Here is a 15,913-nt window from a genome sequence, read left to right as displayed (position 1 = left end):
ATAAATTAAACGAGCACCTTCTTGTGGTACAGGAATTCTGTTTGTTTATTTAGTTCTGGCCTATTTCCCCAAAGATTATAAGGCTAGTACTATTAATGAGAGATAAATTAATAGCAGTAAATATTTATCACTCTCTTATTGTATGACAGACCGTTGGAAAAGCTTGACATGTGTGATCTAAAGTTTATGTCTCCCAAAACCCCTATGACATGGGTACTACAATTTCCCTAACTTTACCTATGAGGAAACTGAAGGACAGACAGATGAAGCAATTTTCCCAAATCATACAGCTGGTAAGTGGTAGAGCCAGGATTACAAGATAACGAGGGAAAGGGAGATGCATTAGGTTCATACAAAGGGTTCTTTTTGCTGAACAGCTAGTTATCACCCAGAAGACTGCTCTCGAAGGGAAGGGCAGACCTGCTCCGCATTACCTCTGTAGAGAGGAGTAGCCCAGCATCACCAGGGGCTAGGAAGCCCTTTACTTGGAAAGAGGTTAAAGGGCCCTTTCTAAAAATCAGTTTCAGGGTCCTAGCACCTCCACTCACTACAAACCAATCACCCCTTTCTTAAAAGCAGCACCTCTGGAAAACATACGGACCGTCATTCGTGATGGGAAGCCATGTGGGTTCATTATGATGTCCGGACAGATGCCAGAATCACAAAATGGCATGTCTTCCTGAGGGACGATCAAGCCACAAACACCTGGGGGAGAGAAGATTTCATGCCACGTAAAGCAAATCAGCAGAAAGGAAGAATACAGTACTTAATTGGGATCTCTCCGTTGCTATCTCTATTTCCAGTGCTCTCAAACCTTTCCCATGGTCTCTATCAAGAGTGACAAAAGCAATTTCCAACAATCCTGCTAGACAAATACTTCAAAAACGGCTGTCCTTGCAGAAAGGCACTGCAGCCTGTGGACTGGCCTGCTGGCATGACACACTGGTGCTGTCGGCTGCTTGCCCAACCTCTCATGCCACAGAGATGGAATGGCAGCAACTGCACTGGCCCCTGGCCCCATCAACGTCCCTGAAACTTCAAGTCAGCAGCAATTTTGCCCCTTGTCAGCTAGTCCGTGATCTGCTATACACTGTATCCAGATCACAGGAACCCAAGCTCTCGGGTCACCAAACACAGAACTGATTGAACCAGGGGTGTGTTTCAATTGTGGTTTTAGAAAACTGTGACAAGAAGTACTTGTGTGTGGCTGACGTGCTAACAGGTCTACCTATTGGCTGCAGAGCGCTAGCTGGCTGGCTGATTTTTGCCAGGGCCTCCCTGGCTGAGCCTAAGCTGCCCTGAGGAATTTCAATTCCTATAGCTTATAACACATTAGAAAAGTGATCTTGCACTGAAGTGTAAAGGCAAACAAGAAAATTAAACGCCAAATTATTCTTGGAAGAAAAGGGTAGAATTAGAAATGGAATTTCTAAGAATGAAAACAAAATAAAACAAAAAACTTACCAACTCTATGCACACTCCTGCTAGTCTCTTAACTGTACTTTATTACTCCCTTAATATGATTCTAAACTCTAGGGGATTTTGTTGCTTAAATAATTTTTAATTCCTGATTTCCTTTGCTTGGACAAATAGGGGTATAATTTAGATTGTTAACCCAATCTATATAATTTAGAATTGGAAAACTAGTGTATGATGGCTTGGACTAAGGAAAAAATGCTTTTAAATTTAGTTAAGAGAAAATTCCGTTTCCCTTGTATATAAAGTTATCAACCATCCACACCTATTGAAAAGAAACTGCTCTCAAAGAAATTTTTCATTTCTCAGTTTGATTTCTACATAATTAAACTATTTTAAAATAAATGTTTCACGATGTGTTATAATCACCAAGACTTAAAGTCTAAAGAAGAGTGTCATTTGCCTATTTAACACTGGTTATTAATATTCTGATTTCTAACAGCTGTCAACAATATGGTAATTAGGTTTGTGGACTTGAATTCTAGAGCCTGTAGGTACTTTAACTGGCTTTTTGGTTGAAATCGTATTGTTTATTATAAAGAAAGTATGCTTTCGTACATGGAGAACAGAAACATTCAGTTCACTTTATTTCAGATTCAGCTCCAATGTGTTAGAATTTAAATCAAGTAGAGGGTGTGACCCCTCTTTCTTCCCTCCAAAAATCCATCTTGTCCACACTGAAATTATCTGACAACACACTTGGGCTACTGGGAAATCCACTCTGAAAGAGATCAAATAGTAAATCTAGGTGCGCCGACAACAACATTGTTTAGCAGTGAACGAAATGTTAAACATTTAATTCCTGAAGAGGCGGTCCCAGGACGGCTGCGGTGAGAATATCATTTTGGCCGGGGGGGGGGGGGGGGGGGGGGGGGGGGGTTCAGTCACATCCCTAAACACAAAACCAAAGGAAAACCTCTGCACCCCTTCAGCAGCATTCACAGGGGGATGCCGGCGTCTGCTCAGGAGGAAGCTGCCTGTTCACCCCCCAACAAGAGAAGGTGGGAGTGAGGGGCAGGAGGTACAGAAACCCACCGAGGAAGCATGACAGACTTATATGGGGGAGGGGGAGGACAGAGATGATCTGCATTTCGCATTTTCAGTTTTAGATGACATGTTTTAATCAAGCAAATTTAACTTTGTTATTAAAACGAAAGTAATGCTCCTTCCCCTGAAATCTGAATCTCTAATGACTCTGCTTGAAATCTGATTAATATTTAGTATGGAGGTTCCTTTCTGGAAAGTTATTTTCTTATCAGTTCTTTTCTGACATTGCATTTAAAAATACAGTAACTTTCGGATTTTTTCATTCCATTATAGGAACTGCTTCGGCCGCATCTGAATCAAGGGCACCTGTAAGCCAAAAATTAAATCTTAGCTAACTTAAAATTACTTTAGGCTCTGAAAACCCTTTTATATGCCAAGATGGTTCCCATAGCAGACAGCCCTGTGTTGTTTGTTTTGTGTGAAAGTGAATGATAAAAGATCCATGAAATCGACACAGAAAGCCAGAACAGCAGAAAGAACTGAGGGCTCTCCATCATTGCGGCTTCTACCCTCTGCTGACTTGCGGAACAATGGAAGCTACACATCCAACTGCAGATCTAACACAGCTGTGCATTTCATTAGATGAAGAGCACTAGTGACACAAGTAAATAATTAACTTATTCTGGTCCGCTGACTGTGCTTATGAGACCAGTCATAGCTGACAGATTTTAATACAAGTTAACACAAAGAAACCATAATGAGCTTAGAAGTTAAAACAAAATATTTAGACAGAATTTGATGATCTTGAATCTCAAATTAGACAGATGATTTTTTAAAGTTTGTATTTTACTGAATTCATTAGCGGAGAGAAGAGGTTCTCAATCTCAGAACCAGACTTTTCTTTTTTTAAAAGGTATTTCTGTTTCAGAATTATTCAAATCCTTAATCAAAGCAGGAAGGTTCCTTTTCTTATTTTCAAATCAGAAATTAAAACTGTTGTCTCCAGGGACAGAGACATGAAAAATCTCTTCTAATATTTAGAACTCTTGAAAGTTATAGTCACTTTCCTTTAATGCTGGTTTAAAAATGTAAATGACATGCAGTGCGCTCCAGTGTGCTAACCCTCCCCTGGATCCTTGAAAAGAGGATGGACTACAAATAAACCACATCGAATGGAGGCTGTTGTGAAACAACGACTAATTCATACCTTAAATGCTTACACAGCATTTCAGATTTTAAAATAAAATTTCGTCCCCTGGCTCATCATGCTGGTGTCCCAACCCCATTGTTTATAGCACGACCTCCTGGCAGTGAAATGCAAATACACCAGTTTAACAGGCCCAGGAACAGTCAATGCACTCACAGGAGCCGAAGGAATTAGACGACAGACTACACGGCAGAACTCTTACCAAATGAAAACAGATAATCGGGAGAAACTGGAACACAGAAAGTCAGAGCAGAAAGGTTCTACAGATACCCAGTCGATAAAATATTATTTCGTCACCACCACTCTTAATCTCAAGTTATAAAGGTGAAGATTTTACGGAATCTAAAGAAGCCACAAGTCTGAGCATCAAGCCACTCAGGAAAGGCAAATCTGGGGAGCCACCGGCACCGTCCGCCTTGCGTCATGCCCCATACACCGAAGGTTTTTACACCAATTTGTTATCTCTATTTCCGAGGCCTCGCAGAACAACATGTAAATCATTTTACGAATAGGTTTACCCGGCAAAAGTCCAGTTAATCTGATGAATCATTCTTAAAAAGTATTTCTAATTATAAACAGCAACAAATTTGTTCAAAAGTCATTTTTGGCTTTTTTTAAAAACTAGTTTTAGTATAATGGACCTATCTCAATTCAAATAGAAAAAAAAAATTAAAGGTAAGAACACAAGAAAAAAGGTAAAAAAAACTAAAGCATTCTAGTACCATATCAAGACAGGAAAACAAGTAGCAACTGGCAGAAGACAACTGTAAAAACATCTTTAATTCAAGTGCTGTTTTTAACGTGACTTCAATGTGTTGAGAACCAGGCAGCAAATGGTTTTCTATTTTGTTGTTAGCCAGGTCTCATTTTAATACCACACTCTGCTTCACTTTTTAATTTTTTAGATTTGTGTTTAGCAAGTCTACTTTCTATGTATAACCACTTTTGGATTACATTTGCCACTCAGGTTGAGATATGTTATTACTCTTCCTTTTCTGAGTGAGTTAAGAGAGAATCATTTCCCTCGGTTTCCCAGTATATGCTGTGTGCTAAGTGCCGTGGTGGAGGTGGGTATATGAAGAGGTTCAGGGACTCAGTCCACTTGAAAGGTGTCCTATGCAGATTCATCTGATTGAATATTAAAAATGAAAACATTTCTACAATTCAGCTTGCCATGTTCTAATGCTGAGAGATGTAGAGCAAATCGGGTGGTACATTCTGCTGAAATCATACTAAGCAGAGTCTAATTACCTACTTTTACTTTCTGCAGGTACTTAACTGTTAGACAAGACTGTTTATTCTGCACAGTTTAACACCCTCTGCACTAAACGAAGGGTGAAATGATGCTGTGATTTTCCTCTGTCAGTCAAAGTAGAAGAAGAGGGCTGGTGTTTATTAGAGGAATGATCACTCTGCAGTGCCCGGTAAGGAGGTTCATAAATGGGGGGGAAGCCATCTGTGAAGGGCTCATCATCCCCTGGACTCTCAGACAGAGGTATAGAGGGCAGGCTATCAAGGAAGCGGGTGACCTTAATTTGACTCTGTTCTGTTCAACTGATACTGTGTTACCTGGGGGGAAAGCACCACTTTCTGGTGAGCCTTAGGTGTCTGATCTTTGTAATGGGAATAATTAGCACCTACCTCATGAGGCAATTGTGTTAGAATAGATGAGCTAATGTCTGAGAGGTACTTTAAGGTCCTTAGAGAAAGGCAGCATCTAAATACAAGGAATTATTATTATATAAGAAACCTAATTACTCTCAGCAGGAAGCAAACTAGCAAACCAAAGGAGACCAACTTAATGAATAGAAGGAGCAGTTGTAGCTGCACTAACTTTAGCTGAAGAGGCCCAGAACAAGCTGGCTCTGCTGGGCTGTTCAGATCACTTCAAATTAACAGGACGGTGTCTCCCGACAACTTGAGAACTTCACAGGACCCAGGCTGCAGCTCTCCAGCGTGGCACAGTTCACGGAGGATGAAGATGGCGGTAAATGGGGCCAAAGCGGCAGCGGGAATGCTTTCAAGTTCTACTGTTGGTGTTAAGTATGAAATGTTTTTGCTTTGAATCAACTCATCTCGATCAGCCTTTATATATTCAGAAACGTAAATCTCTAAATCAAAACGTGAAGACTAACACAGGTGGTTAGTCCTTTCTTCCTTTCCCCCTTTCCAGTCATTGAATTAACCTTCTTTTATTCTTCACACCACCACCTTAAATAATCCCGAGGGGGAGGGGAGGAGACAAAAACTGTTGAATCCTATCAGCTTTGTTCTGGGGTTGAATCTTTTCCAGATCTATCACATCGCTTGCCATATCCCGGTTGACATAATTTTAATTCGGCTCTTCCTTACATGTTAACAGATAAATAATGCATAAGAAAACTTGATTAGCTTTCTTATTAAAACATCACTCTAAATGAGAGGAGGCGCTCGAAGACAATACAGTTTTTACACGGCTTTCCCAGGAGCAGTTGAATGGTTTGATGTGATAAATTTGCATAGTCTGAAGCACACAAAGGGCTGATTAATTGAAACCCTTACAATACTCCTGGAAGCAGCTATTGTAAAACAATAACCATAGGAACTTTACAAAATACACACGGCTGAATGTGTCAAGAGCTTAATAAAATGTGCTGAGGCTATACTATTTGGAAACAGAATTGGAGATTTTTATTCCGGGCCATAAAACACTAAACACCCTAATTTCAAAGCTTTAGTTGGATACTTACTGAAAGGTCAGAGGGTTACTGGCTAGCTGGTGAAGACCAAGATTTGTTCTTAAAAAAGTAAATTAAACAAAATCTTTTTACAATAATGGGCCTATGCAGACAAAATAATCCTCATATCTAACATTAAAGTAAGAGTTGCCAGAATTTCTTTTTGGACCAAAATTCTGAAGGATCATTTGGCATGACACACCTTATCTTGGAGCCCACACTGCTAGCTCGATCGGCCCCCTCCTGCCTTCCGACTTAGAATCTTTCATTCAAGCAGGATCAGGCAAAGTAGGGAGCCAAAGACACCGCGACTTTGAAGCCCCGGTCTAGCAGAGAGGATTGTAGATGGTCTCAAGTGCTACATGAGCACAAGGTGTTATTATTATTACTTGAAATCCAAGTCTCTTCATTCTCTCAATTTTAGAAAACTTAATCTTGAAGAAGGAAATTAATGAAGGTCTGGAAAAAAGCAAAGTTTTTAACCAAACCTTGTTTAACAAACAAACCTTCCTCCTGGCTTTTCTGCCACACGCAAGTTAACACTTTCTCACTTCCCAAAGCCTCTTTACACGCACTGTGTAAGGATTCTTTGATGTGGTGGAAAGTCAGGGTAGGTTTTCTTTTCTTCTAATAAATATTCAATCAAAATCTTAATAAATTAATTCAGCAGGTTGTTGAAGAACTTTTATTAATGCAAAATGGAAGCAAGTAACCTTATAATGGAACTTTCGTTGAATGAGACAGTCAAAGGTGAATCCTCTAAACAATTTTATCCGTAAATGCATACTCCTTACGGACCAAAGATACACTGAACTACTCCGTGAAAAGACTGCATGTGGAGAAGACTGCACTTCTACTTTAAAACAAGGGCTGACTTCCCTCTATTTAAACTAGCTGTCAGAGGGTTTAGGGGGAGATACCGAGGAGCGTATGCCATTATCTCAGATTTGCAGTTATTAAAAAGCTTCTGTTTGCCAGGACAAACACTCTTGCTCAAATACAGTTTTTCCTCTCCTTAGGAATACTGTTTGGTATCGCTGCCCAATTCTGTGATCTACAGAACCTTTGTTGGAGGTGCTAATCCTTTTTCACATGAGAGACTGAGAAATGTGCTTTCAGGGATGTGATATATTGCTTCCCCCCCACTACCCACATCAAAGGAGTCCACTTTCTCCTCCCTCATTGTGAATGGCAGCAAAAGTAAGAGGAAATTTGGAAATATAATAATTTGGTTTGCCTGAGCACAGGAATGAAACTTAACTTGGAAATTCCTTAGGCTGACAGATAACTTTTGTTAAAGAACTAAAAAAAAACAAAAACCAAGCCAGAAATCTGCTCATCCTTCTAATAAATGCACTAACCATCAGAAAAAGCAAGGCTCAAGGGCAAAATGTTCGCCTTTGATGAGTTCCCTTCATATAGAACTTATACCAACGTTCAAGAGACTTACATAAGTTATCTTGATTTTAATAAAAAGTTTAGTTCCAAGCACGACTGCAATCAGCATTATATGTGGAGATCTCTTCCTATCTTTATCTATAAACTGACTGAGAAAAAACATGAAGAGAAAACACGAGGAACATTCCAGACTCACGATCTGCTCTATTTTCCCCCATGGAACATCACTACGTATCTATCGTAAAAGCCATGGCTTCACTCTAAGGTACCTAGCAGTCTGGAACACTTGGAAAGGAGATCAAGATTTTAAAAACAATTCCACATTTCAAGAGTGAAAACTACATTCAATGAACTGTTGCTCTCATTCTGGAGTGTGTCTAGACCAAAATGGAAACAAATCACCGCAGGGACCACGGTGTGACACATGTACCCTGAAAACTCACACTACTACTAGGAAAGTTTTATCAGCTCATTTCATGGCAACGACAAATAGCAGAACTGATGTTGGGGACTACATTCTCCATTTCATCCACATTTTACTTGCCAACATATACAACTCTTTGGGGCCTGATCCAGTTCCTCTTTAATGGCTGGGTTGCTGCATGGCTCCTTACAGACGCTGCCAGCTGTGCCACTGCACGTGAATGTTCCAAACCAGCTCCCTGTCATCGCTGTCCAAACATCCTTCAATGCTCCTCCTTTTCTGGCTCTAACCATCACAGCTAGCCAGATGAGTCAGGAGAATGGTCAAAGTTGAGCGCTCAAAAATTTACTTTCTTTTCTATCTGCTCAAATTCTTGACAATTTTGAATTTTAACCAAGGCTACTAAAGCCTGACCAGAGGACCAATTAAAGAAGGGAATGGGGGTAGTGTTCTACAATGAGTTTATTTTAGAAGGAAAGGGATCCCTGGAAAGACAGCTCTATGCGAGGAATATGTCTTAATATGGGGGTCTGGCAGCCATTTCTGGTACAAGGTATATGGGGATGGTATTTACTCCGGATTGGTAGCAGAGGAGTGCTGTGCAAAGCTGCTTAGCCAGGAAGAATGGGCATTTTAATAAGATGATCACCTTAAGGAGCAGACTTAAAGATATATTAAGAAATACTAGGATTCAGTCTCAGGAAAAGGCTGTGTCTTTTCCAAGGGGAATCTCAGGGGCAGTGTGACAATGGGATGTCAGAAGAGAAAAGAGCCACCTTAACCACATTTAACAGAATGGGCAATGCACTCAGAATCAAAAACCCGGATTTGATTGCTGACTCTACCGGCACTAAGCTGTAGTAGGCAAGCTACTCACCTCCCTGAGCCTCAATTTCCTGGTTCTATAAGGTAGGAATAACAATACTAACCAGAACTGTAAAGGTTAAAGGATGGAATACAGATGAAAATGCTTGTAAATTACTAATACACAAAGGTGAAATACTATAAATTTGCATGCAGATGACTTCCAAATTTTACCTCTAGCCCTAACCTCTCCCTGGAGCCCCAGACTCTAAGCAACTGCCTACTCAACATCCTCTCCTGGAGTCTAATAGGCATCTCAAACCTGAGGCCCAAGCTCTCAACCCCTCCTCTGCCTAACTCCAAAAAACTATTCCTTCCCCAGTCGCCCAGTCTTGGTAAATAGCATTGCCAGAAGCTCAGGTCACAAATCTCATCCTCAGTTCATCTTTTCCTCCCCCAACACCTGAGCCATCAGCAAGTTGTGTTGGCTCTCTCTCTAGAGTATATCCAGCATCCAGCATGTCTCTCCATTTTGCCACTGCTGCTACCCTAGTCCAAGCCACCATCCTCTCTTGCCTGGACACTGCAGTAGTCTCCCTGTGTCCCTGTCCCTCCTTGCTCCCCCCTCCAGTCTGCTCTCCACATGGAATCCAGGGCGATCTCTTACAATGGTAGGTTAGCTCTTGTTACTCCTTGCTTACACTCGCTAGCCAACAGGCCTATTGGTTCCCCGCATATTTAAAATAAAGTCCAGGGGCCAGCCCCTTGGCCAAGTGGTTAAATTTGTGCGCTCCGCTTCAGTGGCCCAGGGTTTTGCCGGTTCGGATCCTGAGTGTGGACCTAGCACTGCTCATCAAGCCATGCTGAGGAGGCATCCCACATAGCAGAACCAGAGGGACCTATAAGTAGAATAACCAACTATGTACTGAGGGGCTCTGGGGAGAAGACGGAAAAAATAAAATCAAGTCCACACTCTTTTCTTTTGGCCACAAGGCCCTGTAGGATGTGCCCCTGTACTATTTCTCTCACCATATCTCGTACCATGCTCCTCCTCAGGCATACGCCTGGCCTGACTGGCCTCTTTTCTATCTCTTGAATATATCAAGCTCTCTCATGCCTCAGGGCTACTGAACTTAATTCTCCCAGACTTTTGCTTGGTTGACTCTTTTTCATCTGTCGGGTCTCAGGGAGCACATATGACATCTTAAATTACTGTGTATTTCTGTTTACTTCTTTTCTGTTTTCTCCCCCAAGAGAACATAAACTCCAAGAGAGCAGAAGCCCTGTCAGTTTTATTTACCATTGTATTTCCAGTCTCTAGAACAGTGCCTGGTACACAGGGAAAGCTCAATAAACAGATGAAATAATAATACAAGCACGTGAGATGACCTTCCATCATCTCAAAGTCAACGAGACAAAAGTTGCTCTGTGACTGGTGTCCTCATTGACCAGGCTTAAAACCACAGTCACTGTGGCCTCTTTCCTCTCCTTATTCTTGGGGTCAACCAGTCCCACGCACTTGCTCTTCTCTGTCACCAATCCGTTTTTCTTTCTCAGGCCCCATCTTCATCACAGCCCTCCAAGTCCAGATCCCACCCCGTCTCTGAAGCCTTCCCTTCCTGCCTAGCCCGCGAGAGGAGACACAAGACAGACCTAACGGCAGCAGTTCCCCTTTACCGACTGCCGGCTGTGCACCAGGCACTGTCCACTGCCTTACACACATCATTTCGTTTAATCCCCGCAGTAACTCCTACGAAACCGTCTCCACTTCAAAGAGGAGGAGATGAAGGCATAAAGGGATAAATAGCTCTCTTAATGCTCTAGACCTTTACCTCTCTGCTATACTCTTTCTCCACCTGAAGGCATTCTCTAAATGCTGAACAGAAGGAGCCCAAGAAGAAAAGGGGAACGTGTCCCTTCAGCACACCCGCAGGCCAGGGCAGGTCTAGCAGCGCATGTTACAGAAAGTGCGCTCAGGCTCAATATACCCATCGCAACGGTGTCACTACAGAACAGGTTGTCTCAGACGGCAGTGAGGGCCTCCCTTCACAGGCCACATGTGAAGTGGAAAACCATCTGCCAAAGATAACCTGAAAGGAATTCTTATACTAGGAAGACGGATTTAGACTAGACTTTTAAAAGGTCTTTTCAAATTCTAAGATTTTATTCCTATCCACAATAAACTCTAAACTTCTCTATCATGAGTGGTCTTTACCATATAATTTACTATTTAACGCTTTGTAATGCTTAGTACTGATCTTTTTGCTTCAGGTATACAGCCAGCTCCTCATGGGCATCAGCAAAGGGTTGAACTTCCTTTCTACCTCCTAGAGAGCCCAACACAGTTTTGAGCTCACAGTAGTGACTTAAACATGACTGAATAGATTTCTCTGGGACCGTCAAAGCAGATTCTCTTTGATGCCCAGGGTGCACATGGGTGGGTTTAGTATTTAGTTCTTTTGTTTATAAAAGCTTCAGCGGGCTTATGTGGTCAGTTAGGACCGGGGAGCTATGAGCCTTGGGGGATGAAAGGCTGGTACCAGTCTGGATAACGATGAGGCATCCCACTTCTGATAGCCAGCAAAAACAAGAAGGCTTAGAGGCAAGGCTCTGGTCAGAGAACAAAATGTTGGTGCTCTAAAACTCCTCCTCACCTTTTACTACAATAATTTCAACTTCAGTTCTACAAACCGCAGTGAAAAATACTGGGCACACTATTCTCGTGTTGAACATTCTCAGACGGACATACAGATTTCCAGTAAACACAGCAGATGAAACACATGTTTATCTCCACTCCTCCAAACCTCACTAACATAAGAGTTGGAAAAATTATGGTATAAACCTATAAGGAAAAAGAATGGTCAATGAGCTAGCAGGGGACGAGAGATGACTGTTGAATTCTGAAAGCTGATGAAGAGAGGAAAGAACAGCCGGCGGCTTAACAGAAGGAGCAAGGAGGAGGCACGAAGAAGCGAGCTGGTTCAGCCTCACCCCCATTCCTGGGGAGGCTCGGGAAACAGAGACAAAGTACTGTGAAAAGCGGGATGAAATGTGAGGCTGGAAGCAGGAGGACCGACTCAAAGTCACCCCATCCATCAGCAATTCCAGCGGGCTCTACGTTTCAAACGTGTCTAGCCTGACCCGTTCTCACTGTTTCTCTATTGTTAGGCTGTTCCTACTCACCACCACCCTCACCTGGGTTCTGTGATAGCATTTTAGCTGGCATCACTGCTCCCTCCCTTCCCCCACTGCAGTCTGTGTTCAACACAGGAGCCAGAACAAGTCAGATCATATTTCTCACCTGCTCAGACTCCTCCAGCGTCTCTCCATCTCACTCAGCCCAAGTTCACAGACTGATGACCTATAAGGTCTCGCCTCCGATTACTCTCTGCTCCCTTCTCTGCTCCAGCCACACTGGCCTCCTGACCGGTCCTCGAGCGCTCCAACCTCAGGCCTTCCTTTCACCTCTGAAGTTCTTCAGCCAGAGAGGGTCTGTTCCCTTACTTCTCTCAAGTCTTTACTCAAACGTCATCTTTCCAATGAGGTGGTGATGCTTCACCACTTTACCTAAAATTTCAACCACTAACCACGCCCCCTGCAAGATGCTTCCTAGTCTGCTTCCTTATCTTTTATTTACTTTCATCTCAGCACTTATCATTATGTCTCTTGCCCACAAGAATGTAAGCCCTACAAGGGCTAGAAGTTTAGTCTGTTTTGTGCACTGCTTATCACCAGGGCCCAGAATAGTCTCCGACACTTAGAAGACACTTAATAATGTTTGTAGAAATAAACGTCTGTATGAGAAATCATCAGATCCCGAGTTTCTATTCCTCACCCCATACAGCCAGGAAACTACCCTTCTCCTCTCTCCCTCACTCGAGTAAGTGAACCACAATGACCCAAGACCCAAGGGGAGCCAGCATCGTGGAGGGTGGGACCCGATACAGAGGAATTAGATGAAAGTCTGTGCACTGAACAGTGGGCTCCAGCCCCCTGCCCCTGCCAGGCTTCCAGAAGGTCAGCTGATAGCTTTAAGCACTGCCCCCAGCCTCACTCCCAGCTCCAACCTTCAGGCAGCAGTTAGAAAGATCTTACTACATAGAAACTGATGGCACTAGCAATTAAAATGGTTCCCTGCCTAACCACCCTACAATGATGTCCACCAGGCAACAAGTTCTATCCATGGGACATAGAGCTTCCAACTGCTTTTCAGGGTTCAAGGATATACCAGGTATTAGAAGAAAGATTCCAACAACAACAAACCAGACCCTAAAACACAGGTGAGGGAAAGAAACCTCTCAAGAAATACAGACAAAATTAGGAATAGAAGAAAACTAAAAAGAAAAAAAGCCCCCAAAAACAAAAACTGAAAGAAAACTAAAAATATATACTCATTGCTATAAAAAGGAAGAGTACAGAGGCCAGCCTGGTGGCACAGCAGTTAAGTGCGCATGTTCCAGTTTGGCGGCCCGGGGTTCCCCGGTATGGATCCTGGGTGCGGACATGGCACCACTTGGCAAGCCATACTGCGGCAGGCATCCCACATATAAAGTAGAGGAAGATGGGCAAGGATGTTAGCTCAGGGCCAGTCTTCCTCGGCAAAAAGAGGAGGATTGGCGGCAGATGTTAGCTCAGGGCTAATCTTCCTCAAAAAAAGGGAAGAGTACAAATTAAAATTTTTAATTAGAAATTAAAAATATGATAGGTAAAAAAAAAATCTGGAAAATAAAGTTGATCAAATCTCCTAGAAAGAAAAACAAGAAGAGAAACAAATGGACAAGGAGGGGGAAAAGATAAGAAAACTATTGGAAGATCCAACATCTAAGTAGTAAGAAAACCAGAAAGGGTACAGGGAAAATGATGAAAAGGAAATTATCAACAATATAAGAAAATGTCCAAGAATTAAAGGAATCTGAACTTCCAGAATAAGAAGGTCCCTGATTTCCTAGGACAAGGAATGAAAAAAAGGCCTACGAAATTTCAGAATTCCAAGAACAGAAGACAGTAAAAGCTTAGGTGCAGGGAGTAGGGAAGAAGGGAAGGAGGGAGGGAGGAAGAAGGGAAAGAGAGAAACAGGCACACGTACACAAAAGATCAGGAAGAACCATGTTACAGTTCATGTAAGTAACACGGAATCTAGACGATAATGTGGCAGTGCCATCAAAATCCTTAGGCAAAAGAATTTTCAGTGTAGAATTCTATACTCAACCAAAGTATAAATCAAGTATGAGGACAGAACATGTTCAGACGTACGCAATCTCAAAAAATTTACTTCTCATGCCTCCTTTCTCAGCAATTTAATGTACAGACTATTCCACTAATTGTTGGGGGGTGACATGGGAAGAGCCAAGAAACAGGAGCTCAAATGGGAATTTAATAAGTGGATGCCATTCAGCAAGCTTAGTGTGTGCCATGGACTGTGCCACCAAATTCATATGTTGAAGTCCTAACCCCCAGGATACCTCAGGATGTGACCCTATTTGCAGACATGATCTTTCAAGAGGTCACTAGGGTTAAACGTGGTCATAATCCAATATGACTGCTGTCCTTACAAGAAGAGGGATGCGGGCACATAGGAAAAAGGCCACGTGGGGACAAAGGGAGAAAGTGGCTGTCTGTAAACCAAGGAGAGAGGCCTCAGGAGAAACCAAATCTGCCAGCACCTTGAGCTCGGACTTCCAGCCTCCAGAACTGTGAGAAGTAAATTTCTGCTGTTTAAGACCCCCAGTCTGTGGTATTTTGTTATAGCACACTAACATAGGGGGCTCCCCAACCTTTTCTAAAAATATTTCTAGGGCACACAAGATGAGGCTGCCAAGGGCCTTGGCTGCACCAGGCTCTGCCCAGCACTCCGGGGGCAGCCGGAATCAATCCCTCAGCTCATCTGTTACCAACTCTTCTTTTTTTTTTTTTTTTTGAGGAAGATTAGCCCTGAGCTAACATCTGCTGCCAATCCTCTTCTTTTTGCTGAGGAAGACTGGCCCCGAGCTAACATCCATACCCATCTTCCTCTACTTTATATGTGGGACACCTGCCACAGCATGGCTTGCCAAGCAGTGCCATGTACCTGGGATCCGAACCAGGGAATCCCAGGCCGCTGAAGTGGAACGTGCGCACCTAACCGCTGCACCACCGGGCCAGCCCCTCACCTGTTACCAACTCTTGACACACTGGCTCAGAGAATAACCACCACAGTTTGGAGCAGCAACAGTGAGGGCGCTACAGAGGAGATCTTCTGGGGTGACATGGGGAATGGTCCTAACAGACTGCCAATCGTGTGGCAAAGTGTGTTGAGAGGCTGTTGATGGCACAGAAGAATGGTAATAGGAATAAAGAAAATTAAGCACATTTTAAAATAAGATTATTACCTTCTGAAAAAATAAAGTCACATACTTGGTCTGGGAGTGAACAATATTTATCTAGTCATAATAATGCAATCTAAACAATCGAGTAACCCAAAATTATGACAAATTTACACAGGAAAGAGAGGTAGCAAAGTGCTCGGTCCCCCCATCTATGGTAACAGGAAGTCACTAGGTAGTAATATCTACGATGGACGAATGAATATCCAGCTGTTTAAGAATGTCACTTAGAAATACGAAGGTAAAAATGAGAAGAAACTGCTTCTGGGAAGCAGAATTGGAGGAAAGGCAGCAATTAGTGTTTTTCAGTACAAAACCCCTTTTTTGTACTATTTCACCTTTTTAAACTACATGCATTTATTATTTGATAAAAAGTTAAATAAAAATTACATTCAGTTAAGGGTCCTATATCATTCCAATTCTATTTTTCTCTTAAAGTTTACACTACCTATTTTATGTTTGCTTGTTGTTTCCCAATCTTTTCAATAAATCTGACGAAGCTGCAAGAGAGGGGAATATCAAGGGAATCTAGGCTAAT

General features: G+C 42.4%; 1 protein-coding gene across 2 annotated transcripts in view; it reads right to left on the bottom strand.

Moving 5' to 3' along the window:
• The window catches only part of POLR3B (RNA polymerase III subunit B), a 148,607-nt gene that overhangs the window by 43,992 nt on the left and 88,702 nt on the right, over positions 1–15,913 (bottom strand). For both annotated transcript variants that reach the window (XR_011502684.1, XM_014865833.3), the window contains exon 24: positions 602–705. Coding sequence is in view for 1 of the 2 variants with exons in the window: in XM_014865833.3 (XP_014721319.1) it covers positions 602–705 (104 nt within the window). In the remaining variant the exon portion in view is untranslated. The remainder of the gene's footprint in view (positions 1–601; positions 706–15,913) is intronic.

The sequence above is a fragment of the Equus asinus genome, chromosome 4 (assembly GCF_041296235.1).
Source record: "Equus asinus isolate D_3611 breed Donkey chromosome 4, EquAss-T2T_v2, whole genome shotgun sequence".
Taxonomy (NCBI): domain Eukaryota; kingdom Metazoa; phylum Chordata; class Mammalia; order Perissodactyla; family Equidae; genus Equus; species Equus asinus.
This window is presented reverse-complemented; position numbering and strand designations above follow the sequence as displayed.